The sequence below is a fragment of the Nestor notabilis genome, unplaced genomic scaffold, assembly GCF_000696875.1.
Source record: "Nestor notabilis isolate BGI_N333 unplaced genomic scaffold, ASM69687v1 scaffold4134, whole genome shotgun sequence".
NCBI lineage: Eukaryota > Metazoa > Chordata > Aves > Psittaciformes > Psittacidae > Nestor > Nestor notabilis.
Genome location: NW_009926759.1, coordinates 104,864 through 132,800, shown reverse-complemented (window position 1 = coordinate 132,800; position 27,937 = coordinate 104,864). Strand labels below are relative to the sequence as shown.

General features: G+C 38.3%; 1 protein-coding gene across 1 annotated transcript in view; it reads right to left on the bottom strand.

Moving 5' to 3' along the window:
* Positions 1-27,937, bottom strand: part of COBL (cordon-bleu WH2 repeat protein) — a 108,487-nt gene that overhangs the window by 17,552 nt on the left and 62,998 nt on the right. Inside the window, exons 6-8 of the mRNA XM_010013712.1 lie at positions 27,424-27,562; positions 24,310-24,483; positions 706-1,018 (exon numbers count right to left, since the gene is read on the bottom strand). Coding sequence (XP_010012014.1) covers positions 706-1,018; positions 24,310-24,483; positions 27,424-27,562 — 626 coding nt within the window. The remainder of the gene's footprint in view (positions 1-705; positions 1,019-24,309; positions 24,484-27,423; positions 27,563-27,937) is intronic.

Genomic DNA, 27,937 nt, shown 5'->3' with positions numbered 1-27,937 from the left:
GTGAGTTTTGGCAAACAAACAGTGTCAGAGTCACTTGTGCTTGAAGGCAGTTTCTAGTTAAATTCGAGGTTCTTGTATTTTCTTGCAAAAACTGCAGGAAAATGTTTATTTGGGGGTGGGGGGGTGGGGGGAAAAGGAAATATGCTGAAAAAAACCCCTAAACCCAAGGTATAACTCCAGTGGAGGTTACCATTAGGTGAACATATATATGCATGCACACATCCACAAACCAATCCCCAAAGTTCACTGAATACAATCCTTCTCCACCTGGCTTTCAGTGCCCTGAATTCCTCCATTTTATGAATTTTCCATTTTATGAATTTTCCATTTTATGACCTGCATGTCATTTTTCTAGATCAATATATAGTAACATTTTAAGCACTTCATATGCTATCAGAATGACAAAATAAACCAAACTCTAACTAAATTATTTCAGACTTCTTGGAGAAATCAACTCTGGAGGGCAGCGGTCTTTTGCAAGAAATGTAACTACAAGTTCAAACAGAAAAGTGACCTTTGCCTGTTGCTACAAGTATGTCACTGGAGGCGATTTGGCAGTGAGCTTTTCACTGGGAGGAGTCACTTGGCATTGGTACTGGTTTATGAAAGAGCAGAAGAAAGCAGAAGTTGGTTTTCTTAAATGATTCCCTACAAGAAGGACATGCAAGGTATTTACCAACAGCTGACTGCAAATAAATGTTTTACCTCTGTGGAGCACTGTCAGATTCCATGCTATTGCAGTAGGCGTTCTTTAAAGAGCATGTCTCTGTGCCATACACTGCATCTGCCTCAGCTGATTCCATGTAGCCATTGACCAGCTTGATGTCTTTCAACTTCATACTGTCACTTTGTGAATCCAAAGATACAATGTCAGATGGAGAGCTCACAACACCCGAGTCTTCCGTGGTGTCCTCAGATGCAAAACAGCTGCCTTCTGATGCTGTTTCTTCCACCTCTGATAGCTCCAGAACCGTGTCATCCACTACATAAACATTATCATGTGCAGGCAGCAGGCTCTCTAAATGAAATATAGCAAGGAAAGTTAGCTGCAAGTCATCAGCACATAAATCAAACACAGAGAGCTATTCCTTTGTAATTGGAAAAAACATGAAATACATTAGAAATAGTAGGATGGAGCTAAATATTTGTATATAGGATAAAGATTATGTGAAAAGGTGGTTTGCTATGCCTGTCCTGAGGAGTTTGGGTTTTATAACTTTCATAGCAAATCAGTTTCCTTAATTCTATGAAGGAACAACTTTCCAGGGACAGTTTCTTGGGGAATTAGACTGAAGTTTAACAGATGTGGTGCAAGAAATTACTCCCATTATTGCGTCTGACAACATCATCTCATTGTTCCTTTTCCATGCTGCCAAATGGATCATGACATTTCCAATAACGTCTATACACCAGTAAAAACCTGCAGCATTTCCCAGTCAGGACACTGAAATGGTAAACTAGATCTACTGCTGGCCCACTGGGTATAACTTTATTTTACTACCCTTCAGTTTCCTATCCATTAACTGGGAGAATAATAATCATCTTTTTCAAAGCATACAAAATCTACTAACAAGAGTACAGAAAAGCAGACACTGTAATGCTTAAAGCAGAACCTTTTCCAAGGTTCCAAGGTTTCCAAGTTATTTAAAAAGGAGATCAAGGGATACACCCTTTGCATGTTTAACTCTATTACAAGTTGCAAATCTTGAGAGAAGGTTAGACATAGTACAATTTTTTTGTACTGTTTTAGTTTGGTTCTTATGAGCTACTTGGGTCTTCTTTTGTTTTCGGGTGGATATTTTGATGAAAAATATGATTTTGTTATTTTCTTTAAGAAATGTACAACTCTGGACTCCATCCTGCAAAATATACCATTAAAGGGGAACTCCCAACAAGGTCAGTAATTTCTATTGAGTGACCAAAGACAGACTCAAGCCCAAACACACTTCTTTTGCTCAGAAGAAATCAATAAAGACTAATCTAAATGTTTAATTAGGAATTACAAGCATGCTCCATTCTCTTCAACCTCAGTAAGCAAAAGGAAGATTAAACAATAGTTTATGGCCTGATCCTGCAGACACTTGGGGTGCCTGTTAATTATATGAGAAGTCCCAGGTCTACAAGCATGACTAAGGTTAAACATACACTTCACTGTTTTCTAGGGTCAGAATCTACAACTTTTTTAAGCATACATGAAACCGAAAACAACTTTGTCAAAAAATGTCATAGAAATAATCTTGAAAGGGTGTAGCTTAGCAGTGAAGCTTTGAGTAAAACTAAAATAAAAATCAAACCAACATTCTCCTTGGCTGAGGTTACAAGATGCCATTAAGTACTGAAATTGATTTCTGACAGCAGAAGCAATAAAATTCAGACGGTTACAAATCATGATTAAAGTTGTAAGTGCTGTCAAGCATCAATATTAATGATGGAAGATGATCCAAAGACTCTATTGCGACTTTGGAAGTAATGTTATTTGATTTCTTTGACCTTATTTTCTGTAACATTAGCTTTAAGTTCTAGATTTAATCCAAGAGATCATTCCATCTAAAAATGTCAATTACAGGAACTAAGTATGTGCCACTGAATGGATTAGGGTATGCTTATGTCAGAACTACCGTTAGGAAAACATCAACATCAAGGAGAAACATGAACAATTCAACATTAAACACCGAGTAATAAAATCCCAGAAAAATAGACAGTAAATGAACAGATAAGAGTAGATGGCCTGCTGGGCTTTCAAACACAAAAAACCCCAGTAATAACCCACCACCAAAGCATTAGTAAAAGCTACAATGAGTTAAAGCCAAAACAAAGTAGGATAGCAAAGAAATCGGTTGAAAGAGTGGAAGTTGAAGAGTGGAAACACACAGGAAGATTTTGAAGTAATGCACAATGCAGTACACTTTGATGCAAAGAGACCTTTATAACACAGGCCACAGCTGTTGTCACCAGGATACCATAAATGACGTCCACCCTATAGCTGGAACAGCAATTTGTAACAAAGTGCCTACGTCCAGTTCCTGACATGAGGATGGCAGGCTTTTCCTCCCTTGCCGTGTCTCTCATTTCCTCATCCTCTTCTCACCTGCCTGCAACTACTCTCAGCTCAAGGATTTAGATCCATTTGGTCCGACAGCCCTACTTGCCTACGGTAGGAACAACACTCAAGTCTCTCCTGATGTGATTCAGCAAGCTGCCCTACAGTAGGATTTCTATCCCCCAAACCATTCTTCCTACACACTGACAAACAAAAAACCCCAAACAATCCTCCTACTATCAGGGTCCATGTGCGAACTGATCCCTATCTTTTACATCCTGGATCTCAGCAGCTGAATCATCCAGTCCAGTGTAAGCATCTCCACATTCAACAACAGTTTTATCCTGAAGCACAGAACCAAAGACAGACATCTTTCTATTCAGTAATTAAATTCCCTGTGCTCAAGCAAAACCAAAATTTCCCCCTTTCTTCAAGCCTATAAGTTTGCCAAAGTGTTTCCATAATCTTTTCATCGAGAAGATCCATTAATTTTTAACACAGTTAACACATGGCACTGAACAAAGTTGCTGGCTGAGGCAAACCATGCTGATTGCCACTACTACTTGTCTGAACATGAAAGCACGCACATAAAACACGACTGTTACGGTTCTGTCATGTTAACAATCTTGTTTCAGCGAAGAACAGCACTAAAAGACCCCTGTTTTAAAGTTGAGCCATCCTTGGATGGATTAAGCATCTATTTTTCCTTCTACATGCTTGATTAAGTCTTCACTGGTGCAAACTGAAGATGGATGGGCATTACCGGGTAACGACACATTACATGAAAAAAGACTACCTAACTTTACTGAGTGTTCTTGACTCCAGGAGTCAGAAAACACCTTTTAAAACTTTCTAATTCTACACAGAGAACTGGGTAGTAGAACACACAGTAGTAGATGTGATTCTGCCTTGTGATTTTTACGTATTTTTTATCAGATCACACATGCAGAACACCACCACACACTAAGCACATTGTGATCATAATAGCAGCTATCGAGGCTATTAGTTGGTTGAATAAAGACAAATGTCAACACTTGTTTCTTCTCTGTTATGACACAAAGAATATTTCAATATGGACTCTGATCTTCAAGACCTCATGTAGACACATCCAGGTTAAGAGAGAATATTCAGCAAGTACTTCAGGACTGGCCACACAAAGAACAATTGCTGCAGATAACATATTACTGGAACACTGCTGTACCTCAGAAGACTGCCTGTGTTTCCAAGTATGTAACAACGCTATGATCTTTTTTTCAGTAACACGGCCCCATTCACTGGCTTCAGGTGGGGTGTGATATTGAAGGGGGTGTAGAACTTGGCCTGTGGTCTCCAAGTCATATTGAAATCTCTGTGGGACATCTCACCAGCAAGTGAAATTGCAGAGTGTCCCTCAATGCCCTGCATTGCCACTTGGCTACCTCCTGCTCCAGGCTGCACACTGTGCAAAGCCCAAATGAGTGCCCTGCAAGGGATTTCCCCTGCTTAGCAGAAGCAGCACTGTCACTGCACAATTAGGTCAACCACAAGTTACGAAGGACTTCTTGCAGGGGGATTGGGATGGCTGATTGCAAGTGGAAAGAGGAGAGTAGCTCATCAGTAAAGAATGTGAGCTTCTTGTTTAACACAAAAGAGATCTTGTCGCTTTAATCTCAATAGGCTGTAAGTAATTAGGAAAACACTGAACTCTGAGTTTAGAGGAGTCATATCTGCACTAGTGCAGTTTGATATCACATATATGTACACATTACTCATACAGAATGCCAATGATGGGGAGACAGATAAACCTCACCTGGTTTAAATGCTTATCTGCACTTTCAGAAATGAAGATTTAATTCAACTACTGTAAGGATAATATTCATTTGGATTACTGCTACCACCAACTTTGAACGAGATTAGAATCAGACCTAAGCGTTCAAAAGACATATATCCTATCCAGACTTAAAAAATCATTCACCAGAGCCCAAGCCATCACTTCCTCCAAGTCCAATGGGCACAGGGCATAGGACTTGTCAGGCTATAACTGTTTGCTGTTTTTACAGCACTGCTCATGGTTTACTGCCATATTCAACAATGACAGGAACAGTATATCCAAAAGTATTTTTAAAGAAGTAACTCTTTATTTAACCCCTACCTGTTAATGTAAGTAATCTGAACCTTACAATGGCTTTAGAGATGCAGAGTTCTGAATTCAGAATTCCTCTGAGTTCTTGCTAAGAGGTTGGTAATTATTTTCTGATTTCTTTCATCACTTGCTCCACTGCCAAAAAAACTTTCTTTTCATGGACTAAAATTGCTTTGCTGTAGTTTGAATGGTCTATCAAACGCGGTTGTAAAAAAAAATATTAAAAACTTCATGATGCTAAAGAATATTCTTATAATGATCCCAAAGTTACAACATAATTATTTTACTAGAAGTACTTAAATCTTCTAGCAAGAGAAAGAAATGCTGTTTTAATTATTTGCACCAGCAGCAAAAAGGTAGACCATCACAAAAGAAGTGTACATTTTTTCATACAGTTGGAAGAAGGCTGGTGGAAGAAATGGGAAAAAGTATCATTTATTATGGCAATGATCAACAGAGATTAACAGAGACAACACAAGATTAAGTGTTTCCGCACAGGTACAATGTGTTCTGCTAACATTTTACTCATTTTGCTCACTGAACAAAAACTTGTACATAGAGAAAGGTACCAAAAACCATTCGGTGAGCAGCTGAAGCACAAGACAGAATGGGGTACTTCTATGTATTGAAGTTAAGACACTTTAAATTCAAATATAATTCTTGGCATATTTGATCGTACATACATCCTTTTTTTTTTTTAATTAAAAGAGAAAAAAAGAAAACAAAATGACCACTCATATATTAAATGTAACATAAGGAATGGGGGAACAGATCAGGCTCCGAGCCACTCCTCTCCCAACTCTGTAACTGCCTTGCAGAAACCGAAGGCGAGGCCAGGAACTGCTGAGGTGAGGAACCACGCTCTGCAGCTCCAGCCCTCCTCCAAAATGAAGATGTAGAGCAGAATAATGTTGGCTCAGCTCATTTAGGTCATAGAATCACAGAATAATTTAATTTGGCAAGAACCTCTGGAGGTCACCTAGTTCAACATCCTCCTCAAAGCAAGGCTAACTTCCATCTTAGATAAGGCTACTCAGGGCCTTGAGCAGTTGAGTTTTGAAAATCTCCAAGCATCAGGACCTCACAGCCTCTCTGGGAAATATTTAATGCTTCTTCCCATAAAGAACATTTTTTTAATGCCATATGGAAAATTTTCCAGCTGCAACTTGTCACTGTTGCAGTGTTATCCTTCTAAAGTGAATCTCAGAGAAGAGTCTGTCTCTCTTACCATTTTCTTTCAGATGCAAGACAGAATTCAAATTCTCCTTACCCTTTCCTTCTGCAGGCCGAACAAGCCCTGCTGCCTCAACACCTCCATGTACCTCTTCAATGCATTCTGCCAGACTCTGTCGCACCTACTCTAGTTTGTCACTGTCTTGTTCCAAAGAACTCAAAACTGAACCTACTTTTGGACAGTGGACACTGATGTGGCTTCGTGGCAGCCAAATAAAGGGGAGTAATCATTTCCCCTGATCTGCTGGCTATGCTCTTGCTAGTGCAACCCAGTCTGTGGTTAGTGCTTCGTCACTGTAAGGGCATGTTGCTGACTCACACAGTTCTGCATGTGACTCCCAGTTCTCACATAATGAGTTATTTTCAGTCTCCTTCCTAGTCTTATGCCCCTTGCTCATGTTTTCCAACAGGTTCTTTAATTGCACTCATTCGTACTGCACAAAACCTGCAAACAAAATGAAATCCATTCCTTGACATGCTAGCCAATAACAAAAATTAAGACTCACAAAAAGGATGTGTCTCACTAGACATATCACCAGAAAGGTACATACGGAGTATTATTAGATACATCTTGTGGAACTGCAGCATTTCTGATTACAGAATCACAGAATCATAGAATGGTTTGGGTTGGAAGGGACCTTAAAGATCATCTAGTTCCAACCCCCTTTTTTTGAGCCCCCTTCCGCTAGACCAGGCTGCTTAAAGCCCCGTCCAGCCTGGCCTTGAACCCTGCCAGGGATGGGGCAGCCACAGCTTCTCTGAGCAACCTCTGCCAGTGCCTCACCACCCTCACAGTAAAGAATTTTTTCCTAATGCCTAATGTAAATCTCTCCTCTGTCAGTTTAAAGCCATTGCCCCTTGTTCTGTTACCGCATGCCCTTGTAGAAAGTCTCTCTCCGTATTACCTGCAAGCCCCCTTAAGGTACTGGAAGGCTGCTATAAGGTCTCCCCTGAGCCTTCTGTTCTCCAGGCTGAACAAGCTCAGCTCTCTCAGCTTGTCTCCATAGATGTGCTCCAGGCCTCTAATAATCTTCATGGCTTCCTCTGGACTTGCTCTAGCAGGTCCATGTCCCTCTTATGTTGAGGACACCAGAAATGTACACAATACTCCAAGTGAGGTCTCACGAGAGCAGAGTAGAGGGGCAGGATCATTCCTTCAATCTGCTGGTCAGGCTCCTTTTCACACAGCACAGGACACAGTTGGCTTTTTGGGCTGCAAGAGCACACTGAAGCCAGGTTTTCATCAACCACTTGATCCCGCGCTAATCACAATTGATCCAGAGCTAATCACAGCTAACCTAGCTACCTAGATCTACTCTTCTATGGTTGAAAAATAAATGCAATGTGGACTCACTTAGGCTGCCTTATGAATTTGAGGTAGTTAAGCAAGCACTTCTCTTGAGGTTTAACCTGTCTGCTGTTAGTTCATATCACAACACAAAAGTATAGTAACTTTCACAAAAGCTTTTTTGGCAATGGTGTTTCCTATACCAAAGGCAAGACAAAATAGGATCAAGCCAGGGAGGGGGAACTGAAAAGAATCCTAGTTTCTCCATTTTTTTTTCCCATGTACAAGCAACTGTGAAGGTCTGTGCACTTATGTCTGATTTTCCTTTCAAACCTGTGCTGAAAATCATTGTGAAGTGTCTCTCTCAAAACACCACTAGGTAAGACTGTCTCCTGGCTCTTCAAAGACTCAAGAGGAAACTTCCACTTTAAGTAAATGTCTGCTACCCTCTCCTATTTCAGACCTTTATTTTTACCACCTGCCAAATAAGCAAATAAAAACTTCTGAACTAATGTAACACAGATTTTCAGAAAGGGGAAAATTAACATACTGGTCTTTATTATCCCCATTTCTTTTCCACAATCCTTTCTTTAATGACTAAAAAAGCCTCTCTGATGTCTGCAAAGCCCATTTGACCTAGAATGCTGCTGCTATTGCTAAACTGCTTTTCATCCTCTCCTTTTTGGCACTCTCTTGAACCTACTAGTTCCTTGCTTTTATAAAAGCCTTGTTTGGCTGCTCTGACAACTCTACACCATAGCCAGTAACCAGCCTTCCTTATTCAAAGGGATCAGATGTCGCAAAAGCAACATAAAGAGCAAAATGCTCTTTGACAGGAAAAGGATCGTGTGTCAAAGTAGATCTTTCCTTGATTAACTGGAGAACATTGCCACTTGGCTTACAGAAGGATTGATTTTAAAAAGTGAGTCAGTAGTGTGAGTTGTTCATTTCCTTTTCTATACAATGAAGCATGATGGGGGGACTTTCACAACAGTTTCTGGTGTTCACTATCTGAGGTTAACAGCAAGCTAGAATGACTCACAAGGTGTTGTCCTGGCTCTAGTCGGTCCTTCAATTAGATGTGGGGAGAGGGGCAGCGTGCCTAATCCCCGAAGTTCAAAAAGCAGACAATGTAGATTAGAGAAGCAGGATAACACAGAAATATATTTAAGAGCACATAATAGGTAGCTTCAGATTTGCACTTCATAAGTCACCATGTGTAACACTGGTAACATGCCGTGATCAATAATGGGGCTCTTTGGAGGCTTTGCGGGAAACGAAAATCTAGATCTAAAACCAGGCACTGCCCAACATAATGAACCTGGTGAAGAAATAAACCACTCTCCACATTTTGCTGGGAATTGCTAGTCTTAAGTGATAGATTTTGGCAATCTGCACCCTTTACAGAGGCGATCAGCTTCCATTCAAGCACACTGCAGAATCTAAACAAATGGACTGTGAAGGTGATTTTCATGAGCCACCTCAGAGAACACACTCTATAAAATTGCCTGAAAAGCGTATGTGGTGTAATGATTAAAACTAGAAATGATTAGTGCACCTATGCAATAAAACAATGTTTTATTAGGTGATTTTTAAGACCACAGAAAAAAGGCCATTTGCTCAACTATTCTTTTTAAACTTCACCATCTTTACCTTCTGTGCACTCTGTTCTACCAATTCATCCTCTTCCTTGTCCGTTAACAGTTCCATAAAATCTCTACTACGGTTTCATATTTCTAGCATAATCCAGAAAAGAAAAACATAAAACACTTTTGTGTTGTAATTATACTTTCTTTTCCCAGAGACTAGCTGCCAGCAAACTCAGCAAAGAAGAGAAAAAAACCCAACCCTGAACCAAACAAACACACATACACACAGACATACAAACACACACACACTTTTGCGGTATTTAAGAACTCTTTCCATAGTACAGAGACACCATTTCACTCACAGCTGTGTATTTACATTTGATTAAAAGTGATTTAAAAGTCAGGAAGTGTAGAAGAGAATTAGGTCAATCTGTAATAAGCTATCTATTACTGAAACCAGTAGCTATTACACACATAAAAATATAAGTTTTTAACGGTTGCTTTCTATTTATGGGGACAAAGTATACTTGCTTTGGGCACATAGCACTTCTATTGCGAACTGCTGCACAAGTAAGCAAATACAGTCTTAGTACCTTCCTAACAATGAAAACTTACTAGGTATTAATGGCAACAAATACTGGTTTTGCTTAATACAAAAAGCTAAGAGTGAACTCCAGGCTGGAGCGGTGGTTAATAAAATGGGATTTCATCATTCTTGCATATTTTTTTCCTATCCATCCTTGCAGCACCTCAGTCCATTCAGATCCCCCATACATCATTTTCCCTTACATCACCTTCTATCCCTGTATAGGATAGTATCTGTAGTATCATTTGAAGTCAGACAGAGCCCTGAGAAAATTAAATGTTTCATGCACAAACCACCTGTCTAACTTACAATTAGGACTGCACAAAATAACCCCATTTAATTGGATATGCTTCAGCCAAACGACCAATAACATAAATAGTTTCACAGAAGATTTTCAGCAGCTAGCTCTAAATTTAGATATGAAAACATTTTCATGCACCTCTGTGCTATAAAGACACAAAGGTCTACTCTGAACTCTTTTCATGTACATTAACTGACTCCTCTTGGGCCTCCTAACCAATGGACCTGCTTCCCTCTCCAAAGCTCCAATAAAAGGCTTTACAATACACTTAGGCTGGTGGTTTACTTTGGCAATTATATTTCCAGAAATATTTTAAGCTAAAAGAGCATGCTTCTTTTCTGAGTTTAGCTAAACATTTTACTGAACATTCACACTCAATTACTCTGCTATCATATTTCTCACAGCTGTAACAGGTCCAGTGATGCTAATAAAAGCATACACCTGGAGCGACACGGATTGGGAAAATACCTGAACGCTTCTCATCACTAAGACATTTTGCCTTCCGAAACTGCCCAGTGAAGAAAGAATTGTTCTTGCAGAGAGCAAAACTGATGACCAGAGTAGCCCCTGAAGATCTTGTGTGAGATACCCTTCACAAGGGCATCATACTATTTTCAAAAGACATTTCCTTTGCACTCTGAAGACCAGAATTCCCTGGTGGGATGAAGGCAAATCAAGAGCAGTGAGGCCAGGACAGCGCATGTCAAGCACATTTACCACCTAAACCACTGCCAGGCACTGTGGGTTATGCTAGCAGCAAAGTACCACAAACACACTGAAGGAGCCCATGAAGGCAATTGGTTGTATGGAAGGATAGTAAGAGACAGGCTTCTATTCTGCTAACACAGACCCAGCCAAGAAATCACTGCATGGGCCAAGAATCAACTGCAGGGTTATCAAGAACTCCACTGCAGGCTCTGGCTAAGAGGTTATCTTTTTCAGCAGTGTACACTGAAGCTCTCCCTGGGTGCCTGACAAGGAGGGAGACTATTCAACAGGTACAGAAAAAAGTGCTCACAGAAGAGCTGTGCTGTCATGCCACCACTTCTCTGACAGCAGACGGACTAGATCAGATTATTACAGATATAAGCAGAGATGGAATACTTAAGTCAGAGCTGGATTTGGCCCACTCCTTCCTAGTCCTCTTGTGAAGTCAATTATCTCATCAATCGTGCTCCTATTAACTTGAAGAAATGCAAACATGCAAGAGTGGTAACTGGATGTTATGCTCTGTACTGATTTGCAGATAGTAAAATGTTAGAGTGTCATCTCTGGTGCTATCGTGAACAGTTGCCTGATGCAATAAATGGGTCACCACCTGAACACCCACTTGGAATAAATTTTCCCCTTCCATATTTTGCACTGTTGGCATCAGATCCTGCTTACACTTCAACAGTTGTGATTTGCTACTGACTTCAATAGGAGCAGGATCGTACCACTCACTGATTAAAATGCAAAGCTGCAGGTATCTCCTGCATGGGATGAATCCCCACAGGGAAAATTTGTCTGCATTTTTATTCATGTGAAGCATTTTAAGGCTTTCATTTACACAGTTTGTTCAATAATAACGTGCATGCTGTATAATGGGGTACCTGATTAAGCATGCTTAAGTGCTTTGTTGGAGCAGGGCCATTTCTAGAATTTGAAGGTTCAGTACGATCACACCCTCAAATCAGACAAGCTAGTTTGGGGAATTTTTCACCTGAGTTCAAGGGCTGAATTAGGATCAGCATAAAAGGTCATTTTTCCTACGGGAAATTTGGAAATGTCTTTGACTTTCTTTCTTCTTAGCCTCAGTTCCTACAGAAATTAGATTGAGAATGTCACCCTGTTGTACGTTTATATGTCTGTGAAACCCTTCAGTAACTTTTAAACTGGCTGACGACTTCTGAATTAGTCAGGAAGGATACAGTCTAAAGTTCAGTTCCTAAAGTTTCAAAAAGAGGTACAAGGACAGAACAAGGAGATTTTCTTCATATATGTGCTGACATAAAAGCTCATTCTCTATTATCTACCAGGGATACCTGAGGGAAGGATGCTGCGAACAATAGCAAAGTTTCAAGAGGGTGGTGGGGTTTAGGTACCAGAGAATTGAGTTATTAAAGCAGAAGTCCAAAAGAAATGCTTAGGGAATTACTTGAGGGGGTCAGGGGAAGGTAGGAAGAAGAAAACAACGAAGCGAGAGGGGGAAAAAAAAAGAAAAAAAAGAAAAATTCACAAAGTCTAACATCCATTTTGGTTCTGAAAAGATGATGTTGAAGTTTCTGGGGATTTCTCCCCCCCTTATTTTTTTCCTTTTTTATCTATTATTATCCCTTTACTATTCTCTTTCATTTCCCTTCTTATGCACCCCCCAAAAAAATATATTAAAAAAAAAAAAAAAAAAAAAAAAAGCAAGGATTGTGTTCAGAAAAATTTTTAGCAGGTGTGACTGGCCACTGTTCAACTTCATACAGTACAGTTTGTTCAGTAATGCTCAAACATTATCTTCATTCTCCTGATTGCTCATAATTTCAGCATGAAATTGTAAAACTCTCCTCTCACCTCAGAGTGGCCCTATCAGACCAGCACAGAACCAAGCTGTGGTTTGTTATTACTCTTCACATTACAGCATCTAAATTTAAAGACTTCTGTCTCCATTGCTTTCAGCCTCCTCATTTTCTCACAGGCACTAATTTAACTCCATGGAAAAACCGCAAGGAGTTTCCCTGTGCAAGGACTTTTTGTGTAAAAAAATTCAATCGATACATTGCCAAAGCCTTGTTATTATGAATGGTGGCATGTATTTAATGTACCCTGAAAGTGAAGAAAAGCCTTCTTAGTACCTTAGTACAATCTGTGTCCTTTGTAAGAGTAGATTGAAGACAAATGATTTTATTTGAGGAACATCTGAAACTCATTGATTAGCTTGATGAATACAGAACAGGAAAGCTGCCAGGTACAGAGGAAGCTGGGCATGCCCACAAGGGAGTGAAGCAAACAAACAAATTGCAGTATATGAATGCTTTTTTTTTATTTAATGTGTTCATTTGGAAAACTTGGACACTTAAACCTCTATATTTCCTTAACTGACTGGTCAGTTAATCAGCATATCATTCTCATTTTCTGAAAGCAAGCAGAGAAGGGTTTTAAAAGTTAAAAAAATGCACTTTAAAATTATAAATAATCAATAAAATGTTTACATATGTTGTGTTTAACTGAAACAAGATTTATTCAGGGGGAGGGGGGAATTCCTCTTTTTGGGGAGAAAGCAGAATACCTGGTAAAAAAGAACTGTGTCACTTCTGAGCATGTTGTAAACATGTCTAAGAGACTGGTAGTACCCAAATCGGGTTTCAGAATAAAACCAAAATACTAGTGCCTTCATGCGACAGTGCCCAAAGTCCTATCTACTTTCAGCAACACTAGTAAGTGGTAAAGGCTCAGCCTTCTGCAGCCCTTAGCAGTCCACTGTAAGGCTTTCTGTAGAACAAATCAAGTATAAGAGTCTGTTTAGCTTCCAACATGCTTCATCTCTTACAAGTGAAAGCCAAGTAAAGAAGTTATCATCTTGAACTTAATGCCAGTATTAGTTTTTCTTACAGTCTTTACAATTCTATAATTCTTCATAATTCTTATAATTTAAGAAGTATTAAGAATTCTTAAATTCTTACATTCAAGTCTTGACTGTTTCACTTATACACACACCTTACAGAGTTGTGGCATGTTTTCACTTAGTTAAGAAAAAAATATTGAAAACATTTCTGCATTAATTTTCATGTTTTTACAAATGAAAAAGTATTTTCCCCTTTAGTTTTTAACTTGTCAAAGAAAAAAACTGACAAAAGAAACAATCATGGGAGAGACAAGAAGTAAAATGCTAATGCACATGTTGTAAAAATCAGGTATCAATAATAATTTTCATTCGATGCTTTAACTGAAAAAAATGTTGTTTTGTTTGTTTGCTCTAACATGTAAGTAGACGCTCCACTACCAGTCCTTCACTGTTGATGGGAGGTTACCATATATTTAGCAACTTTACTTTCACCTTTTAACCACAATAGTGTTAAAAGAAAAAAACAAATTGTCTCTCATAGTCCTCCCTTCTCATTCTTTCCTTGGTCTTCTTTTGTTTTAGGTCTTTGTCCTCCATTACACCCCACCTTTGCTTATGGTACAGTAGGTTGGAAAGTAATTCTTTCATCCATGCCAGGAACCAATTATGGAATCCACAAAAGGAGCTGACAAAAGAGACTCCGTCTCTGCTCTCAGCCTTTTGCTCCCTCAGGCCCTAAAACCCAGAAGTGAACATGCATGGCCAGAATTCTCAATTTCTCAGAAGAAAGCAGGCAGGCAGTTTAGTCAGTGTTCACTGGCTTAGAAGTGGTAATAGGAAAAGCTGAGCATGAGCATCTCTAAGGATGGACAAGCACTTTTGTATGGGTGTTATCACCTACCTGGAACACACAATACAAAAATTTTCAACAGTTTGCTTTATGCAGCTCCCTGTGCATTGCCTGCATTTGAACCAGTAGGATCTTGCACTACAAATTTCAGTGCCATTTCAAACACCAACCTTCCAGTTTGATCTGGCCAACACATAATGTGTAGCTCAAGTTTAACTTCAAAGGCATATGCAGGATTAAAGTTCTCACAGACGCACTCACACCACAGGCATGTATTTGGACGGACACAGATGTTTAGTCCAGCTTGTTACTGATAAACTGTAAGGGTCTCTATTTGTATGGGTGTGACAGTTTCTTCATGTTCCACTGTTCAAGTACAACAGAGTATGTTTAAGATGACATGCTTATTGAAGGTACAGCTCACATAGTTAAACTGCTCTTATTTTAACTAAGGAAGAGGAAAATGGGGAATTTGGTTACACCTAGAATAAACTTTCACAGTTTATCCACAAACCACTTGGATTTCAGAGCTGGCTGCAAGGGACTTAGAAAAGAAATGTCTTTACATTTAGTCAGGATGGGAAATGTGAAGCTAAGATTTATTCCACACTCTATGAAATAGGTAAATCACCAGTTAAAACCCTAAATAACAGGAAATGAAGCTAGAAAGACTATTTGATTCACTGGAGTCCAGTTCCATATAATGTAACCAGAAAAGAATTTGTTTTGTTGTATTAAAAGGAACTGTGCTCCCTTACAGTAGGACTGACTTCTTGTTCAGAGTCTGCAGAATCACACATATTATTTCCAATACAGGGAGCAGCAGAGTGAACACATGAGTGAATACAAAATGCCCCCTTTTCAACTGGTTTTACCTTTACCCACGACTGAGTCTCCTGCTTTGTAACTTTCACAAGGCATGAGAAAACGAAGCAGATCTGTTGATTAAAACTTATAATTTTCTTATTAGAAGTGAACAGGTGAAAAAAAGAAGACTGAACCAAACCCAACAAACTTTCATGTTCAGTGAACATTCAAGGGATATAAAGGACTCAGTAGGTGATACCTATTCAGTACGTTATTAACTTCTAAAGTAGTTCATTCTTGCTAATGGGCTTGGTCCTTTCAACAGTCATTTACCACTTGAAGTCAGAGCATTACAGAAGAATATGCAATAATCAAGGAGTAAAGCAGCTGATTCTTGCATAGAAAAATACAGGATCACCTTCCCCCTTCTCCACTTCAGCAAAAATCAGCAGAGTTTATCATGTGTAAGCTCTTCTGGATAAACACAGAATTTATTATAAATCTTTTTGTTCTCTCAACTTCTTATGAATTTTAACAGTGGACTTCTCTAGCCATAGAGAAGGTGCTATACAGAAGCTTATCTGCATATTATACATGAGATACCTGAACAAGAAATGTGTCAACAGTGACAGCACATTTGTCTCACTGTCCTTGAGGGGGGAATTCATAGTTTTGCAGTGACATTAGAAAACAACATGGCTTTAATTTTTGAGGGATGGAATAAGTTACATTCTGTCTTCTAAAATAACATGTATTTTAGTATGGAAAGTTAAATGGTGCCTACTGCATGTACTAAATATATATTGAGAGTCATGGTAGTGACTGGAAGCCAAGTACAGAAGAGAGAACTGCTGTCTTACATACACACACAGAGCCCAACTCTCACAGAGGCACTTTTATAGTGGGATGGAACAATAAAGAGGGCTTAAAATGTGTGTAAACTTAAATGAGTGTATGAGAATCATGACCATAGAGTTTACTTTATAAATGCAGAATACAGGGACAGATGATGGGCATATGATAGATTGCAGGGCCATATGTTTAAATGTATTGTAGGTCTTTGCAATTCATCCTACAATTTTGACTGGTTGAGTTCTATACCAATCACTCTTCCTTGGCACTTATTTGAGCACTCCAGATGCCATGGACACCTTTAAATAGTTCCAGCTAAAAATGAACAACAAAAAAGAAATATTTTTTTTTCCATTCATATATTTAGAATATTTACTCCATAATTTACCTGCCCAGAAAAATTTTCAGTTCTGGACCAGTAACGTATTTTCAAAAGATAAAAATGGAAGGAGTTCAAAGTTTAACATTCTACAGTCCTGTCGCTTGAAACGAAAAAAAATCCAGCTGCTCAGTGAGAAAGACAACATTCATTTCAATCCTCAAAGATTTCAATCTTAAGGGAAAAAAAAAAAAAGAAAGCATTACATGTAGAAAAGACATTTAAGGATGTTTGGAGTGTCTTTGAATCCTAGATTTTAGTCTGTGAATGACTGAAGTGCTGGTAATGAAGTCATTTCTCTGTGAAAGAGGAGAGATACTAACACAATCTGCTCATGCTTTTAAAATGCTAAAACTCAAGCTGATAAATCTTTCTAGCAGAACATGTCTTCCTGTATTGGCACTAAACCTGACCTACTCCTATGCAATTTTTTTAAGCACATACACCAGCCATATGCACTAATTTCCACACCTTGGACACAGCTGCCATAAATATACAGGCAATATCTATGCAACGTAATAACCAATCCAACATGCCACCACCCTTTGCAAGAATGCCTAGAGCAAAAGTTTGAGCTTACTACTGGAAGATGCTAACACTGTGGCATCACCTCCAAATATGATTTTATCTTAATTTTCCTATTTGCAATGAAGCTGATTAAAAAAAAAATCTAGAAAAAAGTATTTATTTTCTCTTTTTGCTTCCTGAACAAAACGACTCAGTAAATTACGCTTAATTTCATGGCACCCTTAAAGAATTGAAAATCTTTGTGTTAAGTGTGGTTTCTATTAGCTTAAAATTCACCTTTAGCGCTAATTATTCTTCCTTGTTACCTACTGCAGATGTGTGACAACATCGGCTCCCTCTGGTGGTCAACATGAAAAATATTTATATGGCCATTCAGTATAATCTGTGCACCAGGAAACTAAATCTTTCTAACTCACCGGATTTCGTACGAGTTGAGCACATTCATCAGGTATCAGAATGGGTTTAATCATAAATTATACATCTGTCCTTATTTCCTAAGAGCACGGAATGTCACTGCCATTGGAGTCGTAATACTGGAATTTGTTTTGATTTATAAGCTATCTATGCATTTACTTGTTCTGAAAGTAACAGTAGTATTTTTCAGTTTGGAGGGTGTGTGTTTGATGTGGGTTTTTTTTTAATTTGATTTTCACCCAGATACCTTGCTAGGACGGACAGTATTTGAGCAATGCTGTTTGGTAGTGCAGATAGATAAATCCTGAATGTATTAAATGTCTTTCCTACTAACTTTGGTAAGAGCATTTTGGTGAAAAATTGTAGTATAATAGTCAATTTGTTATCAGCTTCTCCATGTCATTTTCATTACACTTCTAATGTGTCCATGGTTAAAATAAAAGGAGTAAAACCAATGTCCTTTCACATAAATGCTAATCTAAGACTCCACCAAACTGACCTAAACTGACATTTCTTTCTTTCACTGGAAATTACAGAAGAACTCTCTTCCAGAAGCTGAATTGAGGCGACATTAGAAATCGTGGGTTGAAACCTGGAATAAGTGGGGATTCCCCAACTGCACGTCAGTGCTGAGCTGATGTTCATGAAGCAAACTTCCAGCGAGTTCACATTCCCATAATCACACTTTGTTTAAGCACGCACACCATTAATGAATTTGCAGTTGTGAAACAGACTATCTGTGCAACTCCACTGAACAGATTTGGATTTAATGAGTGTCACTCAAAGGTCTTTCCCACATTGTGTATAATACTGGGAGGTTTTAAACATACTAATATTAGAAGTATAATTTCTTCTTTTTTTTTTTTTTTTAAAGTTCTCTTTAATACTATATATACCTGGCACTGAGGAAATTGTAAGAAACAGAGGATATGAACTAGCATAAGCTAGGAGTTTCTTTTTTTAATTCAGAAAGGGAGAGCTGGCTAGCTTAAACCAGTCATTAAAATATTTTACACAGGAATTTCACACGAAATGATAATCCTCACAAAACTATTTTTTAGAGGCAAATTTTGCATTTAATTAAAAAAAACCAAACCAAACCAAAACCAAAGCTAAGGACAAGTAAGGAACTTTTTGAGTTTTCACCAAGAGTATTTAGGACTTTGAGCAGACCACCTGAAAAGAGAGCTTTTCACAGCAAACTTGTCCGCTCTGTGGAGAGGGGTCACAGCTGTATTCCTTCAAAGCAAAGAAACTTTCACCAAAACTAATTTTGTTGAAAACTCTAGACACCTTTAAGCTAAACTGGTGTCAATGCAAAGAACTGCCTTTACAATACACTGTACTTCTACATTGTACTCAATGTAAAAAGTTTTGTTTCACCACTTCATTATGCCATTTTTATACTAGTCTGAACTCCACAGGGCATGTAACTCTATGGAGTTACAAATAGGATGTAAATAGAGTAATAAGAATGGGTAAATTAGGTTCTTAATCTTCACATTGTGAACACCTACTAAGTTTTTTTTTTTAAAGAGAAGACTTACAATTAAACCATTGTCCTGCTTAAGAAGCTATTACAAAGTACCTGGCAGCACAGAGAGTTCAATTCTGCTCCACTTTCATTAGAAGACCCTTAGGGTATTAAGTATACTTTCTGAAGCATCACTTATTAACTAACATGTTATATTTGCATTAAAAACTGTCAAAACTCTTTTTAGTCATGTTTCACATTATCTGTAGGAATGCTTTGCTTTCTTATTCTCCATTTTGCCTACCTGGAAAGGATTCAAGATGAACATGATTATTTGCTTGAGGGTAAAACAATAATTTTTCATCATTTAAATTAGAGCTATGTATTGCAACTCACTCATTTAAATAACATAAATGTCTTAAATCACAGTACATGTGAGGTCAGAATAGTTCTGGGTGTGTGCACCATTGCAACTCATAAAACCTATGTTTATAGTTCAGAATGATTAAAAATACATGTCTTACAGGCCGCTCACAAGAACTTTCTTCAGCACAAAGAAGTTTTTGGTAAGTACAATCCTATAGCTGATGTTTTAATTATAACTCACTGAGTATTCCTACTACAACTGTAAAAAGAAGACTTGTGTAACAAGATATATCTTGAGCAAACAGTGTTTGCATCTTTTGTTACAGAAATAGAACACACACCTTGATTTCCACAGGATGTCTCCATCATCAAGATAAAATTAGTCATACTAAGCATCAGGATGAAAGCAGAAGTAAAGCCTCTGAATCAGTGCATTTGGTACTGGTTCTTAGTATTCCTTTCAGGCCCCTTATAGATCCAACAGATCTGTTTCTTTTTCTCGGCAGCTTGATTAATAGCCAAGATATAGAAAGAATCTTGCACTTCAACTTGACTAAGCCATGCCCAGTTCTTGTTTTGTTCCAAAGGAACAAAACATATTCAGTGAAGGAAAAATAGAATATGTTAGAGAATGTAAAATGTTATACATAGGCTAACAGCAAAAAATGAAAAATGCTTTTAGGAAGTTTTCACTGAATCTTTAAACAGTATTGAAAGTAAGACACCCCATCCCAACACACAGTCTTTGAAAAGCCAAATCAGATTAAACATGGCTTGAAATAAAGAGAATCAATCTTTTGAAAAAGAACAGACAAATGTGTGGATAAATTTTCTGAGGCTCAGATATAGATTTATGTAACACAGCATTCAGTTCTGGAGCATACATCTCACAAATGAGTATGAACCACAGTCAAAAATAATCAATAGTAATTAAAAGAGAATGTGCGAGTTTGAAAAGAAAGGAAGCCAAAATCTTAGTCAGAGAAAACAAAAAAAAAAGGTTCTCTTTTCCAGCAGGGGAGGAAGGAAGGCAACAGAAGAGTCAGGGTAGCAGAGGCAACAGGAAGTTCAGAGGTATGAAGATCATAGGAAGAGGCAAGGTCTGTCAGACGCGCTTGGTATATGAAGGGAATGATGCACAACAGTAAACTGTTGGGGGAAAAGAGTAAAATGATAAAATTATAAATATTGCATAGGTCAGATAGCATGCTCAGTAACGTTAAAGAACCAGACACCCAAAGGATGTAGACACGTGTATTAATATCCAGAATCCAACAGATGCTCTGAGACGAACTCCCTGGGTTCATGCATGAGCTAACTCAATCCCAAAAGCACAACACACCTACTGATATGCAACATGTCTTTGAATTCTGCTTTACTTGGCTTGAATTTTCATTCTCCAGAAGGTACAAGATAGATGATGTAGGAGACTCAACTTCATTCTTTAGCCTTGGATCAGGCTGGATGATTAGATGGAGTGATGGTGGTGCTATAAGTCTCCCAAGTTAGTTACACTTTTAAGTTTTCTTGCTTTAAAGACCATCTCCAACAGAAAAGGCCAGGTCACTTCACAGATGCCTTCTAAGATAGTGCACTATGAGGGGCCAGCAAAATTACCTACTCAGCAGCCTACAGTTCTCAATTGATTTAGAACCACAGGTAAGAAAATGTAGTTTCCTGTCTATGAGTTTCTCTTCCTATTTTTGCTTCAAGTTAACGAAGTCCAACCCTTAGAAACTATCCCTAAGGACTGTGGAAGACTAGGTATATATCTAAGGTGACTGAAGAAATATGACTGAATTCCTTGTGAAATTGTCACAGCTTTTGTCAAGTGGATTGTATTACCTGTTAATATATCAAGGATACAGTGAAAAACATCAAAAATTAGATAGGAGGACAAGGCTTCTTTCTGTTAACCTGCTATTATCCTTCAACTAGTAGCAGACGTGTCATCTCTTCAAAACAACTGGTAAATGCTTATACCCACTCCTTCATCCTTTTCAGATTTTCTGGTTAAGTGATGATTGATTATTTTGATCCATAGCTAAAACCAAAGACATGGTCAAATCATGATTTCACTTCTTTAAAGACAGAGCACATTCTGAAATCTAAAAATCAAACAGTTGTCAAAACCTTACCCAGTGTGACCCTCAAGTTCACTAGCACTTTATCCAGTGTCAGAGTGAAAACTTTTTTAACTTCAGGATCTCACTCTATAAAAAGGTGAATTGTTTATTCTTTTTCAAAAAGCTTTTAATTTCTTAGTGCAGTTCTTAATGATAGTTCATAACAAGCGAAATAAAGGGCTAATCATGAGTTCACGGGAATATTGCATTTATTCTAATTAGTTAGTTGAAAACATTTCAAGGCAGCAGGTTTTAGTTGCTTGTCTAGGTGCAGCAATCTTCCAATATGTGCATTCTTTACCTGAGCTAAGTAGCACAGAGCTTACTATTAACTCACTTAGTGGGAACTTCACAAGCTATGAGACATAACCAAACACCATGCAACAGAGGTGACAATCTCCATTTCTGCATTCCCAAAGTGCAGTCAGTCTTAGAATCACACGTCATGAAAAATCCAATTAGTAAGACAGAGAAAGAGAAAGGATCCCATATCATTTTAGACATGTACACAACATGCAGCTAAAGGTCTACCAGACCAAAACTTAAGAGGAAAGGTCACGTAATGAGAATAAAAAGATTAAAGAGCAAAAACTGTGAGGAACATTTGTACTCCTTCTTTGTGGAAGAGACCCCTACTATTAGAGTCAGAAAAGCCCAAGTATCTTACTAAAGGCCCTATTCATGAATGACTTATACTCCATCGAAGTTTGGAAAACTCCACGAAGAGTGACTATCACCATCCTCTACGAAACCAAAGTTCCTCAACATGGGTTTCCCAGAGCACAGTGGGAGAACTGTGTGTTTGCTGGGAAGGAATGAGGGGTGAGGCATAATGCCCCACAGACAGTGGCAGATGGTAAGGAACAAGAACTTAAACTCCACACGATTACAGAATTTTAATTTCTGACTTGGAATTTCATTTTGTGAAAGACAAACTGCTGCTGACAGTCACCCACTCAGTGAAGGAAGACAGCAATCCTCATCTGAGAAAGCTGTTTTAAGAGTGATTTCAGAACAAACATGCCTTTCATCAACAGCTGGCATCAGCAGCTTATCCACTTTACCACCTTGTTCTACGAGAAAACACATTCACTGAGGTTGGTTAGGAAGATTGAAAATTGTTGTTCTTTGAATCTACCGCCAAAGTCCTATTTGCAGTGCTTGAGGCATTCTCAGGCAATAAAAAACATCATTGCAAAACTCTGTTCTTATACTGCTCAATCACTACAGTATCTAAGCACCTTTCAGAATGGCATTAGGCAATATAATTAGCATCTGTCACAGGTGCTGCTTTCTTTCATGGGTACATCTACACGCATTTCTCTTGTGTAAATCTATATACGTATCTTTATCTAGGTAGAGCACAGCGTAATTATAAAGCTCAACTTGTCCCTCTTCAACACTCACGCTTTAAGTCTAAGGTAAGTATTCACTAAGCACTATTCTTTTGCTCTTGGAGAATAACAAAAGCTCATGCTATGCTTCCATGTACAAGCTTCATCAAATCCTTTCAGCCGGGATATTGTGTTTAAGAGCAAATGATCAGGCCGATAAAATCAGGGCTGCATTGATTAAAGGGTATTTGATCACCAAAGTAGATCAGAAAAGCGTTGCAAAATAACAGTGGTAGAAACTCAAATGAAGTATAAATATTAATGCAAAGAAGGCCACAATGGATTTTTAATAAAGAAAATATTGTAGGGAAGCTGATGGTATCTAGCAAAAAAAAAAAAAAAAAAAAAAGAAAAAATTTGATGTATGATATGGTTTCTGTGCATATGTGAGTGAAAATGAATTAGGGTTAATACTCAATAAGATTCAGGTTTTCTGTTAGTATGATCTCCTTAATTTCCTTCTTTTCCCATCAATAAAACTGTCAATCTGAATTTCCTCAGCACAGATTTGAAAAATAATGCTACAGATTTAGTTGGTGTCCAACAACAAACACGCTAACATTAATGTAGCAGAGAACTGCTACCTGCAGATCAATTTTGGTAAAGAAAATGGCCTAGAAAAAGTTTTGTCAAATAATAGAGACATTTCTCTATCCCATGATTAGGAGACACCCTCCTGACCTTCAAAGGAAGCGTGTTCATGAGAAGCTGTAATGTGCAGAGTTCACTGCCTTTACAGGATCTACATGGGTGTGCAGGGCAAGCCCACGGGGAACACAATACATGATCAAAGACTTGGACTGTGTACAAAGATTTAAAGACAGTCGATGGATAGGCACGAAAAAGTAGCATGAAAACATGCTTTTCACAAATACACAAGGATGCGGAAAGTATTGTATTTCTTTGTCTGATAACTGTTATGCCGCAAGCAGTAGAACACACAAAGGACTATCCAGGGATGGCAAGGAAGATGTACCCATTAGGACAGAAAGGCCTTTAACAACACACACCTCCTGTAAATGCTTTAATTTTGCTAAGGGAAACACCCTGTAGCTGTCAACCTTGACTGATAGACCTATTGACTATAAAAGTCTGGAGAGACAGAAAACCAAACATGGACAATTAATACAAGAGAATGGAGTTTTACTTCCACCTGCACAAAATCACAAGGTTTGATGGTTGTTTTTAAATATTTCCATACAATGGCCAGGTATCATCTGAAAAACTGTCTCCAAACAAACGTTTTGGTTACTTTATATTAATTAGATACACTGCATTGGACATCTTAAAAGACAACAGGCTGGGAAAAAAGGGAAAAAACAAACATGTATGTCTAGAGAGCAGAGAGGAAAGTCTGGAAAAGCTACCCCTAACAGTAACCATCGAAAGAGTGGAAAATGCAAATACATGTATTTTCAAACATACGTTTAGGTACCAGCTCTGTTGGTGTTGTAACATCTGCTTCTCTGTAACACACTGTTGGATCCACAATGTCTCTGTCAGGAGGAGGGTAAGGTGGGGGTGGGGGGATCACTAAGTGGGGTGGACCCCGGGTGGTGCTAGCTCTAGGAGGCTTTTGTGGCACTTGCCGTCCATCACCTACAGGGGGATCAATTGACTAGTTACTTCATTGCAAGATAATGAATATTTAATTAATTTTCCTTATTTAACTGTTATTTTTATTGAAAATCATTATGTTTTAAACACACCTTGATTTTCCCTTACCCACATCCAAAATCTCTCTGGATCTAAACCTGTTCTTATTTACCCCCAAATAATTAAGGGAGAAGGAAAAGCCAGGTCTCTTTTAAACCAACAGCAACAGGACCAGAATTGAGACTGGGGCCTATATGTACATCACAACTAACAGTTAAATCACCAATTTTGGCAGACGTAAGGAAGGAGAAAAAAAGTTCAATTAAAAAAAAAAAAAGAAAAAAGCTATGTAAGGAAATGTGAAAATGTGGTTTATTTTTATCTTCTTAAGTGCCAAACTGCCTGAATTTGTTGACCTCTAGGATACTTCACATGACTATTTTCCCGACTCTTTGAGAGAAAGATACCTCAGGTCAGTATTTTGAAGTATCTTGACAAGTTTTTCTTTTTTCTGAGTAGGTTTTTTATTATTTTGACATTGTGAAGATGATTAAGTTGTTTTTTTGCAAAATAGTGTTTTAAGTTATCAAAAGAAATACTCATAACTTTGGCTGGGGGCTTATTTCAACACAATGTGCAACCACTAAATAAATTCTTCCAACTTTGCACCATACGATGCTAACCATTTGCAATGTTAAAAAGCTGCTGTTAGTTTCTAGTGTACAGACCTAGAGCTACTGCAATTTGGAAAGTCCTTAGATGCTGCAATTGAACTGAGGAACCATGACTACCTGCTCATTCTGCTCTCAGACGCTGCCTTAGGCGTCTGCTATTGTCACTGCTGAAAACCTCCGGTCTGATCCATTCTGGTCATTCCTATACTCTAAAGTTCATGCTCTCGTGCTGCTCAAAAGTAAAGTAGCACTGAGAGGGAAGAAAAAGGATTAAAACATTATGATTTTCTACTTAGGAGAAATAGCTTCCAGAAATTCTGGCAAATGTGCAGACTCTTTTTTACTGCTTTAAGAAAACTGGGCACAATAGTTCAGGGTCACAATAAGTGATTCAGTATTGAATACTGAAGTGAATTTGCCAGTTCGAGAGTATTTTTGGTAAGATCTTTCGCTTTGATTCATGTAGCTAACTTGGGAGATACATAGGTAGCTGTAATCCTTTTTCCATCATGCGTCTGCCTATTTCTTGCAGCACATTTTCCCTTCACTACAGTCTTGCTTTTTTTCACAGCTTTTCTCTCTTGCTTTCAGAGCCATCTGTGCTTTCTCATTGTTTTTTTGCAAGGACCCTGAAGAGAGGCTGTTTTACCAACCTTCCCTCGCTGTTAACATTTTTTTTTCTTGTTAATGAACGCATTCATTCAAGAAAGTAGCAGAAAATGTACAGAAAAAATACTGAAGATAGGGCTACTGTGGGAAAAGTTCTTTGTCAGTGTAAAATAATAAGGCTCCATTAAAGTAAATGATACTACAGAATCCTACATCAGCAGAGTCTGGCCAGCAAGCACTTATGTACACACTACTGAACGGACTAGAAGTGGCTCTGCTCTGCTTTATTTCATCTGTAACATACTGAGCATAGCTACAGAACAAAATGAACACTTACTAAAAGTTAAAGCACCAATGTCATTGCTAAGTGACCAGCAGTAGGGTAAAGCATGAGGAGCATCAGACTGACATTGGCAGTGGTTAAAAGTAAGCCAATTTGCCCAAAACTCCTGTGTTATATGGAACAGCAATAACACTCCCCTTAGAGGGTTTAAATAAGAGATGTCAATGGAGTCGAACATGTCACAAGATAATGGACTCCTGCTGCTACATAAATGCTGAGGCATTAAATGTGAGGCATTTTCTGAAAATAAATGTTGGAACAAAGCCAAGAGGTTTCTTTCTAAACTGTGAGGCATTTGTAATGTAAGCAATTATGTATGACAGGATGTCATATCTGTATGTCTTAGGCACTTTATGAAACATGAGGTCAAAGGCACGAACTGAAGTGCACTGAGTGCATTATGGCACTTGAAGAATGATTCTCTTAATGTACTGAAAAATGAGTTTCAATATGTGGGGTTATTATCTCATATCTTTACCCATCATAAAATCACTTTGTTTGCTAAAAGCATAATCTTGGGGTCCTCACTTGGGCAAAGCTCCCACCGATCTGAATAAACTAGCAGTCAGATAACAACAGAGGTCTGGGAGAACGTTTTTCAGTCTTCCTGGATGATAGTGAAAGGTGGTGTCATGGACAGCTGAAGGCTAGAGTTTCTTTTATCGTACCCAACCATGTAAAGCTTTCCTTTCAGAGCACCAGTTCTTTTCTTCTACTGATTAGCTAAAGACTCAGTAGAGATTGATTAGTTAAAAAAATGAGGACCGAATTCAAGAGAAAAAAACCTCACGGAATACGGTCAGTTGCTGTCAAACTGTTGGAGGACTCCAGGAAAAGAAAATGTCTTCAGGCCTTAAGAACACTAGGAGATACTGAATGAGATTGACTGTACTACTTACTATCCTAACAAAACTCCATGGCTTCAGCTGCATTTGTTATTGCCTGGCCTATCTCCATTTACTAGCATTTCCATTTACCATTTCCAAATTTCCATTTACTAGCAAAACCACCATGCAGAACAGGCCCAGGGCTAGTGCTTTTGGATATCCAGCTTGTACCAAACATTCAAATTATCTAATGAGTGTTATGTACCTTTTACTACCCTATGGTACTCTGGCACCAAACCCAAGAATTAAAAAAAGGTTGTAATATAAAAACTTTTATTTCCAGACTTTCATTCTGCAGAGAAATGTGGCTTTTTTTCCCCAAGTTACAAAAGTTTCTGAACTCACAGCGTAACAGAATTAAGGAAACTTCAAACACAGAGCACTGAAAGCACATGCATGTGATTACACAGGAGAAAAGAATGCCTCTCACCCATTGTGCTCTTCCTCTTGTCTTCCCTCTCTTCTGTCCTGTTTGGGATGGCAGGAGTGGGTGGAGCAGATGCAGTAGGTGGAAGAGGGGCACGCCTCTTCTTTTTCTGTAAATCGTTTAGGGATCCTCCTTGTGAAATCTAGCAAAGTTGAAATAGGCACAGTAAAGGATATGTTTTGTTGATGTAAACTGTTAGTAACAAAGGAAAAGTATTTGTCATAAGACCTAATTTCTGAGCACATTATATTTACAATGAGCATTTATAGTGACAACGAGAGATTAGAAAGAGGAGATATAGTAACATTGCGCTTGGAGAAGGAAAGGGACAAGAACTGCAGATGAATGCCCTAGCAATAGCACCAGTCTCGTAGACATTCGATGTTTGTGGTAAAAGAGAACTAGAGAGCCCAACACTCAGCAAGGCATAGAATGACACTACATCTGTTGTTAAGCTTGACCCATAGCATAGTCTTGTTTTTCCATTGGTTTCTTCAAACCTTAAATTATGGTTCAA